At 47.3% G+C, this 12,512-nt stretch overlaps 1 protein-coding gene across 1 annotated transcript; it reads left to right on the forward strand.

Annotated features, from left to right (window-relative positions):
• Positions 1–9,811: 9,811 nt before the first annotated feature.
• On the forward strand, positions 9,812–10,666 carry LOC125530862 (probable polyamine transporter At3g13620; the record flags this gene model as incomplete). The annotated part of the gene is given in 1 exon segment (XM_048695278.1): positions 9,812–10,666. A coding segment is annotated over 1 exon segment (823 nt), but the record flags the coding sequence as incomplete, so codon positions are not given.
• Between the last annotated feature and the right edge of the window lie 1,846 nt (positions 10,667–12,512).

Consider the following 12,512-nt stretch of genomic DNA (forward strand, 5'->3'; position numbering starts at 1 on the left):
GCAACTACTAAAGATTATTAAGGTAAAACCCAACCATAGCATTAAAGCATCAAGTCTGCTTTATCCCATACGCAACAACTCCCTTACTCGGTTTTGTGTTTCAGTCACTCACGCAACCCACTATAAGCGAATCATGAACGTATTGCAACACCCTACAGCGGGGATCCCTCATGCTTGCGCGACACGGATAGCACCATAGGACATCACTAATAATAAAACATGCAACTCAAACCAATCTTGATCATCAAATAACCCATAGGACAAAACGAATCTACTCAAACATCATAGGATAGCCATACATCATTGGGAAATAATATATAGCGTTGAGCACCATGTTTAAGTAGAGATTACAGCGGGTAAGAGAGAGGTTACACCACTGCATAGAGGGGGGAAGAGTTGGTGATGATGGCGGTGAAGTTGTTGGTGAAGATTGCGGTGATGATGATGGCTCCCGGTGGCACTCCGGTGCCACCGAAAGCGAGGGGGGAGAGCCCCCCTCCTTCTTCTTCTTGCTTGATCTCCTCCCTAGATGGGAGAAGGGTTTCCCCTATGGTCCATGGTCTCCATGGCATGGGACGGGCGAGATCCCCTCCGAGATTGGATTTGTCTCTCTGTCTCTCTCTGTTTCTGCGTTCTCATATTCTACCCTTTCACTGTTTCTTATATTTCCGGAGATCCGTAACTCCGATTGGGCTGAAATTTTAACACGATCTCTATCCGGATATTATCTTACCTGCGGCGAAAGAAGGGCATCAACCGCCTTACGGGGTGGCCACGAGGGCCCAGGGCGCGCCTGCCCCCTGGGGCGCGCCCCCTGCCTCGTGCCCCCCTCGGGCATCGTCTCGCGTTGATTTTTCTTCCCAAAAATCACATATATTCCAAAAAAATCTCCAGCGGTTTTTATCCCGTTTGGACTCCGTTTGATATGGATTTACTACGAAACAAAAAACATGGAACAAACAGGAACTGGCGCTGGGCACTGGATCAATATGTTAGTCCCAAAAATAGTATAAAAAGTTTCCAAAAGTATATGAAAGTTGTAGAATATTGGCATGGAACAATCAAAAATTATAGATGTGGAATGCTACCTAGCATAATCTAGATCACATATCTAATCATGGCATGAATATTAAGATACGAGTGATTCAAAGCAATAGTCTATCATTTGACATAAAAACAATAATACTTCAAGCCTACTAATAAAGCAATCATGTCTTTTCAAAATAACATGGCCAAAGAAAGTTATCCCTACAAAATCATATGGTCTGGCTATGCTCCATCTTCACCACACAAAATATTCAAATCATGCACAACCCCGATGACAAGCCAAGCAATTGTTTCATACTTTTGACGTTCTCAAACCTTTTCAACTTTCACGCAATATCAGATGATGAAAAAGACAGATAACTTCGTCTGGAGTGATGCTGCTAATACAGCGTTTGAGAATTTGAAGAAGCAGCTTGCTGAGCCACCCATGCTTGCAGCCCCTGTTGATAAGGAGCCTTCACTACTAGGGAAAACCCTAGTAGTAGCGCGAGTTTTGGGGCTATTAGCAGCGCGGGCAGCCGCGCTACCAATAAGGCGCTACAGTTAATTGTTAGTAGTAGCACGGTCTGTACACGCGCTACTACTCTAGACTGTACACGCGCTACTAGCCTCGCGGCGGCGTCGTGGCAATTATAGCAGTAGCGCGTCTTAGAGTGGGTGCGCTACTGATACATTCATTTCAGCAGCGAGGTTTGTGCGCGAGCGCTACTACTAGGTAGCAGCAGCGCCTTATTTTAAAGCGCGCTGCTGGTAAGATTCTGTGTATAGGCTTTTCCCTAGTAGTGCTTTGTTGTTATATGTGGCTGCTAACAGCCGGGCTGTCAATGTTGCTATTGTGGTAGAAAGAAAGGAAGCAGACAAGGAATATCCAGTTCAAAGGCTGGTTTACTATATCAGCGAGGTGCTTATTGAGTCCAAGCAGAGATATCCGCACTGGCAGAAGCTTGTATATGGGATGTTCTTGGCCAGCCGGAAGCTTAAACATTATTTTATGGGTCATCCCATCACTGTGGTCAGTTCTGCTCCTTTGGGAGACATCATCCAAAACAGAGAAGGAACTGGCCGGGTTGCTAAGTGGGCTATTGAGCTTGGGCCTCATGGGTTAAAATATGTGCCTCGCACGGCCATCCAGTCTCAGGCGCTGGTGGACTTCATCAATGATTGGACAGAGCTGCAGATGCCTGAGGAAAAGCCAGATAACACGTATTGGATTATTCACTTTGATGGGTCCAGGCAATTGGAGGGCTCGGGGCTGGAGTTATTCTTGCCTCCCCTCGAGGTGATAAATTCTGTTATGTTCTCCGGTTGATATTTCCTTGTATTATGCAGCTGAGTATGAGGCCTTGCTCCACGGTCTTCGGATTGCTAAGGAAATGAACTTAAGCCAGGTGAGGTGCTTCGGTGACTCAGACTTGGTGGCTCAACAGGTCTCTGGTACTTGGGATTTAAAGGATCCACTCATGGCGGCTTATCGGTGGAGCACGTGGATCGGAGGAAAAATGAAGCGGCGGTCTCTTTAAGCCGGTTGGGTTCTCAACGTAAATCGGTGCCGCCTAATGTTTTTCTTGATGTTCTGCATAACCCGTTCGTCAAGTTGCCTACCGAGGAGGATTTGGCTATTCCTGACCCCTTCCCTGACGAGGTCCTCTGCATCAGCATGAGCTGTTAACCAATAAAACCCATGACGGAAAGCTTTGGCCATGAGGTATTTTGAACCGGCATGATGACCACAATCTCCTTCATGAATCTCTCGTAAGATCTCACAACCCTTTTCTGGAGAAACACAACGTTGAAACGCCCCTGTGGCACTACAATGATGTAGCTCTCCATTAACAATTGTCATTGACTTAGACCGCCGGGTTATCTACCTGGCTAAGGTTTCATCCTCAGGTAACTCGCCCTGGGTCATATAAGCCAAGTAAGGTACCGTCCAATTCGGGATTACGTAGCCGCCACCAACTGAGCCTCCGGGTCAGGAGCACGATAATGCATGACACTTTTCTCTGGTAAGAATCCCATAGTGACAAAATCCTTCAAAGTACTCTCGGTGACTGTGGAAGGAACCCAGTTGCAAGTGTTCATCGTCTTCGACGGCATGGTGAAAGGACAGTCTAAAAAGAAATAACTGGCCGGTTCAAATCAGTTGATGGGATTGCAAGTTAACAATTACAGTGCATGTTTATAATCGCGGCTTAAGCAAGGGCTAATGATATATGAAGAAAAGATAGGCTGGCAGGGGAAGCCGCCATGACTAAGATATTCAAGAGTTGTAGAAAGCAAAATTGACTAAGTACTGGGACAAACCAGTTCTGCGGATAGGAGGTTACAAATTTGGATCTACCGCTATTTAGAAAAAGGAAATAAATTCATCTACAAAAGGTGGCACTGGAAAAAAAGAGGAGCCCTAGAGGAAATCTGTCGCGGTGGGGATTTAATCTAGTATTAAAGCAAGTGCTAAAACTACTACCGCGCAAAATTCCTATGGTTTTTGGATCTAAACAAAGAAAGAGAAGGACGGTGACGAACGCGGATGAATATCGATGAACAGCGACAAACCCTAATGGCAGATTGGTGACGAAAATGGGAAGGCTTACTGGTGCTGTTATAACAGCGGAATGGCGCCACAGTTCTCTAGTCCACTCAGGGTGATGCAGTGGCCGGAGTCGAGGACGAGGACGGAGGTTGACGGCGGCAACGTTCGTGCGGGACGATGCGCTATGAGGAGGACGAAAGGAGAAGGAGAAGAATGCGAGATGACCTTATGGTCCTGTTTATAAGGAGGCAGGAAAACAGGCAGGCGCAAGAGACGAGGAGGCCGAATGATAGTTATCCAGCTAATTGGATGCCAGCCTCCTCGATTTTCGGGAAGACATTAAGATAAAGATCCATTGAAGATGACGTCGTAGCAGGTTTCTGAAATTCTTGGAGATGACGTCACGGCGGGTTACAAAGTTTTTGCAGCGGATATGGAAGGATTTTTCTAGGTCTTGGAGATTGACATGAACAAGTTCAAAATCAATCTGGGGCCTAATGTTGGGGATATAACTATTAGGTATGACCCGCCCGGGAGGGGTAGGGTCATTCCTATGACTATTCATCACAATGAAGCCCAAGATCGTATGGAGGTTCATAAGTAGGCTTAGTAAAGGTCCTAGACCTGAAAAGCGGCTTAAGGCCCATAGATATAAACCGCCATGTATGTAAAGCTTGTGTTGTAAGGTATGTAAGAAAGGTTACTGAGCCGGATACGTTGTATAAGCCGGCCGGGACTCTAAAGGCCACAGGGCGTCAGACCGTGTATATAAGGGGACGACCTAGAGGTGGCTTAGGGTAAGAAACAACAGATCGAGAGACGGGTTAAGCGTATTCGCTCCCTACTCATCGAAACCCTAGCAATACCAACTACAAACTAGACTAGGCTTTTACCTTCATCGTAAGGGGCCGAACCAGTATAAACTCCTCATGTCCTTTGTCCTGATTAACCCCTTTAAGTTAACCTCAACGCGGTGGCTCCACGACTAAGTCCTCACACTAGGACATCTGCCGTGACAATTCCACGAAAGTTGGCGTCCGCCGTGGGGCTATCGCACGATGGTTTCGAGTTCTTAAAGGGCCGCTTTGAAGTGATCAAGGCATACGTTGTGGGCCGGATGACCAAGAGTCGCCGCGGCAAGCTCTACATAGACGACGCGGGCTGGGGCCCCAAGGCTGGCTCAATTGAGTATGGGTACCAGGTCCCCTTCGAGGGAATCCACGTCTTCATCGGCAAGATCGGCGAACCGGGCCCTGAGCCGGACATCTACACCGACATCGTCGAGACGGCTCAGCGTGCGAGACCCACCCGGGTTCGGCCTGCCATGAATCATGCCTTCGTGGGATTTATCCATGGAGTGCAATCTGAGGACAAGCCAGCATCTGGTGATGAGACTGTCGTTTATTCTGATGGCGAGTCATCCACCGGTGAGACAAAGTCTTTGTATCAACTGCCAGATGGCCGGCTTGGGGGCTGCTCCGATGGCGACAGTATTCCGGACCCCTGTGAGCCGCCGAATCGGGTTGCAATCTTCATGGCCGGTACACAGCCCGTGCAGCATTCATCTACCGCGACAGAGTTGATTTCCGGTTCAGGAACGGTAGCGGCTGCCGGGGCAGGAGGCCCTGAGCGCCCGCCAGCTCAAGCTTTAACTGATCTACTGGATAAACTAACAACACTATTAACAATGGTGGTTAACCCGGCGGATCAAGATCAGCACAATGCGGCGATCACAAAACTGCGTGATGAGATAGCGCAGGCCAAGGAAGAGCTAAACACAAAAGGCGCCAGGATGGCTGAAGAGCGGACCGCTTTGGATGCTCAGGCTCAGCGGATTCAGTCACAATCTTTCCGGCTCATGTTAGATCAGAACGCTTCCAATGAAGTTATGAGGAGGAGGCATCAGACTCGTCTGCCTTCAGTTTATGAGGCGAGGAATCTCTTTAACACGCCAGGAGCAGGAAATAGTAACCCGACAGTCGCAAACTAGGTCGAAGTACCTGGGACTGGTATGCCGGTTCAGCCGCCCACAATGGACCCGCCTCGTCAGAACAACCCGCCGCAGCACGTGCCGACGTCACCGGGTCATTATTCTAACCCCTTGGATAACATGATCGTTGCGGCGTCACGATTGGAGGCGATCCCAGTTGATGGTGATTCGCCGACAGCGGTTGAGACACGGAGGGCCAGAGAGCTTCTCTAGACAGCATTAACTCAGTAGCAGGCCTATTCTTACAGTCGGGATAGGATTCATTCCACCCCTCGCCCGAGCTAAAGTTACAGCAGACATCTTGATGAGCCGGTGATGTCAAGCAGTGGACGGAACCATAACCCACCGCGCGGGCATAACCCGGCGGGTGGTGGCGCTGATGCTCAGAATGTGGTGGATCAAGGAAGAGCTCGTCGAGAGGCCGAGCTGGTGGCTCAGTATGCGGCTCGTCAACCGACTCCGGTTCGTCCAACCACCTCTGTGGAGCCAGCTATGACCTTTAGAAACCTGGGCGTGCCATGTTTGGTGCCGGATCTGCGTAATGAGCGCTTGCCCAAGGATTTTAAAGGCCCTCACAAGGTGCCTAATTATACAGCTGGTTTAAGTCCGGAGGCATGGATTGATAGTTATGAGATGGCCATGGAGTTACTGGATGTCAGCAAGGCTACATGTGCTAAATATTTCCCCCTGATCCTAGAAGGGACGACCCGCACTTGGTTGAAGGGACTCCCTGCCAACTCCATCGGGTCATGGGCCGAGTTAAAGGCCCGGTTCATCCAGAACTTCAAAGACACATGCAAACAGCCCATGTCAATTATGGATCTGGCCTCCTGTGTTCAAGAATAAGGTGAGTCAACAACCCATTCGGTGCTCCAGGTCTCAATAATCTTGCACTCGTCGGATCGCATCAATGCCGACTCAGCGGTGTTGATGTTGGAGAACAATTGTCGTTTCATGCCCTTAAAGCAGAAGCTAGGGCGGCTCAAATGCCATTGCAATGACATGGGGACGCTCATGGCGGCTCTCGTTAAGTATGTTGATTCTAATAGTACCAAGGACCCCGAGTCTGATGATGACAAGCCAGGGAAGGGAAGGAAGAGCAGCAACGCCAAGGGGCAGCAGCATAACTCGGGAGGCAATGGTAAGCGCAAGGCTGACAATAATTTTGATTTTGTGGCTAACACCAATGCTCAGAATAGTGGTCAGCGTCGCAAGGGTAAACCGCCCCCACGGGCTGGAGGATCCGGTATAAATCTTGAACATATGTTAAATCAGCCTTGCCCAAAACATGGTACGAAGGAAAGACCGTCTGGGCACCTATGGAAGGATTGTCATATTATGAAGGAGTATAAGAATTCCAATCCGCAAGGGCTAATGATATATGAAGAAAAGATAGGCTGGCAGGGTAAGCCGCCATGACTAAGATATTCAAGAGTTGTCGAAAGCAAAATTGACTAAGTATTGGGACAAACCAGTTCTGCGGATAGGAGGTTACAAATTTGGATCTACCGCTGTTTAGAAAAAGGAAATAAATTCATCTACAAAAGGTGGCAGTGGAAAAAAAGAGGAGCCCTAGAGGAAATCTGTCGCGGTGGGGATTTAATCTAGTATTAAAGCAAGTGCTAAAACTACTACCGCGCAAAATTCCTATGGTTTTTGGATCTAAACAAAGAAAGAGAAGGACGGTGACGAACGCGGATGAATACCGTTGAACGGCGACAAACCCTAATGGCGGATTGGTGACAAAAAAGGAAGGCTTACTGGTGCTGTTATAACAGCGGAATGGCGCCGCAGTTCTCTGGTCCACTCAGGGTGATGCAGTGGCCGGAGTCGAGGACGAGGACAGAGGTTGACGGCGGCAACTCGTGCGGGACGATGCGCTGTGAGGAGGAAGAAAGGAGAAGGAGAAGAATGCGAGATGACCTTATGGTCCTGTTTATAAGGAGACAGGAAAACAGGCAGGCGCAAAAGACGAGGAGGCCGAATGATAGTTATCCAGCTAATTGGACGCCAGCCTCCTCGATTTTCAGGAGGACATTAAGATAAAGATCCGTTGAAGATGACGTCGTAGCAGGTTTCCGAAATTCTTGGAGATGACGTCACGGCGGGTTACAAAGTTTTTGCAGCGGATATGGAAGGATTTTTCTAGGTCTTGGAGATTGACATGAACAAGTTCAAAATCAATCTGGGGCCTAATGTTGGGGATATAACTATTAGGTATGACCCGCCCGGGAGGGGCCGGGTCATTCCTATGACTATTCATCACAATGAAGCCCAAGATCGTATGGCGGTTCATAAGTAGGCTTAGTAAAGGGCCTAAACCCGAAAGGCGGCTTAAGGCCCATAGATATAAACCGCCATGTATGTAAAGCTTGTGTTGTAAGGTATGTAAGAAAGGTTACCGAGCCGGATACGTTGTATAAGCCGGCCGGGACTCTAAAGGCCGCAGGGCGTCAAACCGTGCATATAAGGGGACGACCTAGCGGCGGCTTAGGGTAAGAAACAATAGATCGAGAGATGGGTTAAGCGTATTCGCTCCCTGCTCATCGAAACCCTAGCAATACCAACTACAAACTGGACTAGACTTTTACCTTCATCGTAAGGAGTCGAACCAGTATAAACTCCTCGTGTCCTTTGTCCTGATTAACCCCTTTAAGTTAACCTCAACGCGATGGCTCCACGACGAAGTCCTCACACTAGGACATCTGCCGTGACAATTCCACGACACTGCCGGAGGGGGATTTGATCACGGAGGGCTTCTACATCAACATCATTGCCTCTCCGATAAAGCGTGAGTAGTTTACTTCAGACCTACGGATCCATAGCTAGTAGCTAGATGGCTTCTTCTCTCTCTTTGATTCCCAATACCATGTTCTCCTCGATGTTTTTGGAGATCTATTCGATGTAATACTCTTTTGCAGTGTGTTTGCCGAGATCCGATGAATTGTGGATTTATGATCAACTTATCTATGAATATTATTTGAATCTCATTTGAATTCTTATATGCATGATTTGATATCTTTGCAAGTCTCTTCGAACTATCGATTTGGTTTGGCCAACTAGATTGGTTTTCTTGCAATGGGAGAAGTGCTTAGCTTTGGGTTTAATCTTGCAATGCTCGATCCTAGTGACAGAAGGGGAATGGACACGTATTGTATTGTTGCCATCGAGGATAACAAGATGGGGTTTTCATCATATTGCTTGAGTTAATCCCGCTACATCATGTCATCTTACTTAATGCGTTACTCTATTCTGATGAACTTAATACTCTAGATGCAGGCAGGAGTCGGTCGATGTGTGGAGTAATAGTAGTAGATGCAGAGTCGTTTCGGTCTCCTTGACACGGACGTAATGCCTATATTCATGATCATTGCCTTAGATATCGTCCGGCATGATATTGAATAGCATATGGGATAAACGGTCCCTTGCCGGAAGTCGTGACCAACGTCATCATTGACGATCTTGACGAATACAGCACTCTAATACGACCTCCCAGAGATTCAATAGCATTATCTAAAAAGGGATATTCAATAGCATGATTGGCTTTTTTTGCATGGGATAGCATGATTAGTTGGCTGGCTAGTTGCTGAATGTCAAACAAGATTAGTTGTGGTATTTTGTATAGTGAATTAGTGATCGGCACATTGGATACATTTTAGTGTGTTTATATGTGTGGAGGAAAAGAATGGATTTAACTACCACTGCCGACATGTTCATCTTGTGACGATCGAGCTGATCAGGATTATATTAATGGCAGCAAGCACAGAATGGCCTTCAGTACACCCTAAACAAGTGGAGTAGTTAGCTAAAGCAACCAAACAAAATTAAAAGAGCTCAATCGGACAAAGGTGATGGCAGCTAATTAAGCTCTAAGCTCGCAGCCCGCAGCAAATTAAGCATATCTATTCGGGCGTCAGCTGGTGATTCGTTGGGACTTACCCAATTAGCACAACCTGACCAAAATGAGCGCATACCCTTTCTGGCTTCCTCTTTCGTCTCAAATTTAATTATCAGTTTTGTTAAAGCACATCTAAATGTGCTATAAGTATTGCACATCTAAATTCTATGTCATTCATCTTATGTTGAGATTCGTGTAGATATTTTTTTTATTTTTTTATTTTTTTATGCTTAATTCACTCATTTAGATGTGTCATAACTAAAGCATATGTAGATGTGCCCTAGGCACACCGATTAATTATATATATAGCACAACGGCCACACGAATGATCGGCACGCAAGCTTGTTCCTCCGTACTCTGGCGAGTAAGCTCAGCATGAACCAAGAAATCCTAACTGACAGACAACCACCACAGAGTGAGGAACAAGGACAACATCCACAGCCGCATGGGGCCGTCGCGCAAGAGCACACACCACATGACCAGCAGCTGCAGCAAGGCGGTGGCCCGGACCCGACGTCGTCCGGCCACCTGCGGCGCAAGATCACTCTGATTCCGCTCGTCTTCCTCATCTACTTCGAGGTGGCAGGCGGCCCGTATGGCTCCGAGAAGGCTGTCCGCGCGGCGGGCCCGCTGTTCACGCTGCTCGGCTTCCTCATCTTCCCCTTCGCGTGGGGCGTTCCGGAGTCGCTCGTCACCGCCGAGCTCGCCACCGCGTTCCCGGGCAACGGCGGCTTCGTCCGGTGGGCCGACCACGCCTTTGGCCCGCTCGCCGGCTCCCTCCTCGGCACGTGGAAGTACCTCAGCATCGTCATCAACATCGCCGCCTACCCGGCCCTCGTCGCCGACTACCTTGGCGGCGTGGCCCCAGCGGTCGCGCAGCCCGGCAGGACGCGCACGGGCACGGTGATCGGCATGACGCTGTTCCTCTCCTTCGTGAACTACGTTGGCCTGAGCATTGTAGGCTGGGGCACGGTGGCGCTGGGGGTAGTGTCGCTGGCCCCATTCGTGCTGATGACGGCGATGGCGGTGCCCAAGGTGCGGCCGCGTCGGTGGGCGGCGCAGGTGAGTGGGAGGAAGGACTGGAGGCTCTTCTTCAACACGCTGTTCTGGAACCTCAACTACTGGGACAGCGCGAGCACCATGGCCGGCGAGGTGGAGCGGCCGGAGCGGACGTTCCCGCGGGCGCTGGCGCTGGCGGGTGGGCGTGTTGCCCCCAGCTTTCCCGTGGCGCGCCAGGGACGCACCGCCGGATGCCTGGGTCAATGGCTACTTGGCCGATGCCGCAGGTACGTACAAACGCCACTTAGTATCAGTTTCTTCTTACTGCTACAGTGCTACGAGACACAAGGTTTTGGTCATCTTGTTTGTTCTCATTCTCCTTTCCTTCATTTGTTGTTGTCATCTACCCTATGGATTGTTTATATCAGTTAACGTCAGTTACTTGGATTGTTTATAACTTTATATCAGTTAACGTCAGTTACCGCCGCCGCTCATATTGCTTTGTATCTGTAGGGTTTTTTTTTTCTTTGCGTGTGCCTTTGAATCTGTACTTTTTTTTAGGGATCCCAAACTTTATTAGTGAATCAACGTTTAAAGGGATACAAAGACGCTCATGAGGGAATATCAGCCACAAATGGCGACCCTGTGGGAGTGTTACTGAAAATTTTACAAGATTGTGTGCCTCCTGCTGGTTAGAATCGAACATAAAATTACATCTCTCAAAATTTGAATCATGACCTTTGAATCTGTAGCTAGTTTGTATATTTTTCTTGGTTGGTATTGTTGGGCTTAGTTGCTGCAAAAGAAAGATATTGTTGGGCTTAAACAAGGGTAAACGTCCCATTTGTGAAACATGTTTTTCTTTTTTTAAAATTGCTAATCAGGGAAACTCTACTTTTATGATGTGCCTCTAGCTTAACTTTAGTGATTATACTATTTTATATTAAATGGGTTTATGCAATAATATATTACACAAAGTAATGTCCAGCATCCCGGATTTGTGCAGATGGTTTTGCAAAAAAGAAAACATATTTTCTTCTCTTTGCTTACTTCAAAAACATGTGAATTCTGAAAAAAAAAGTTCATCGATGTTCACATGATACAACATGTACACTTGCATAGCAAAAACATATATTGTGCGTACCTGAATAACTTATATTACCTTCGTCCCAAATTACTTGTCTTTGATTTGTCTAGATATGGATATATCTAACACTAAAACGCGTCTAGATACATCCGTATCTAGACAAATAATTCGGGACGGAGCGAGTATTCACTAATCAAATTCTAGGATTGCCTTTTTTTCATTCGAAACACATAGTATAATGTTCCACCAAATGTTTCAAGTGTGCACATTAAATCATAAACACTATTTTATTATTATTTTAAATCATGACTTTCAAAGAGTGGGTGCAAAGAAGGCAAAGAGTGAATTTTATATGTAATTCCACTTTGGAGAGTTGTGCCTCAAAATTGGTTGGGATTTTCTAAAGTCTAAGTCGATTCTGAAAGGTGCGACTTTAATTTAGTGAAAAGGGCACCATGTACATGTTTACCCTTTTTTTTAGGATATGGGCTTTTTTTTACCTAGTTGCCATATTTTATAGAAGTGCAAGTTACACTTTTTATTAATGTAAAGTTACACTTTTAACCATCATGGCCCTATCATGTATAGGTCGTACTATAAGACAATAGCGAACAACAAACTCTTTTCTGGTTCATGACAACAACTTAGACATGCCAAAATCTCAGACGTCTTGATGATATTATCAAAACAGTATTTTAACACCTCGAGATGTGCTATAATCGAGTTGGCTGAATCCAACTAGTGCAACTTACAACACGACGTGTTTATTATCCTACTTTGATTCTTCAAAGAAAAATGTAAATTTTCTGTGTCTAACAGGCATTATCGGGGGCCCATGGCTCAAGTACTGGACGGGGGCCGGTGCGGTGATCTCCTCCATCGGCATGTTCGAGGCCCAGATGAGCAGTGGCTCGTTCCAGCTCCTCGGTATGGCGGAACTGGGCCTCGTCCCGTCTGT

Source organism: Triticum urartu, unplaced genomic scaffold, assembly GCF_003073215.2.
Source record: "Triticum urartu cultivar G1812 unplaced genomic scaffold, Tu2.1 TuUngrouped_contig_6610, whole genome shotgun sequence".
NCBI classification, from domain to species: domain Eukaryota; kingdom Viridiplantae; phylum Streptophyta; class Magnoliopsida; order Poales; family Poaceae; genus Triticum; species Triticum urartu.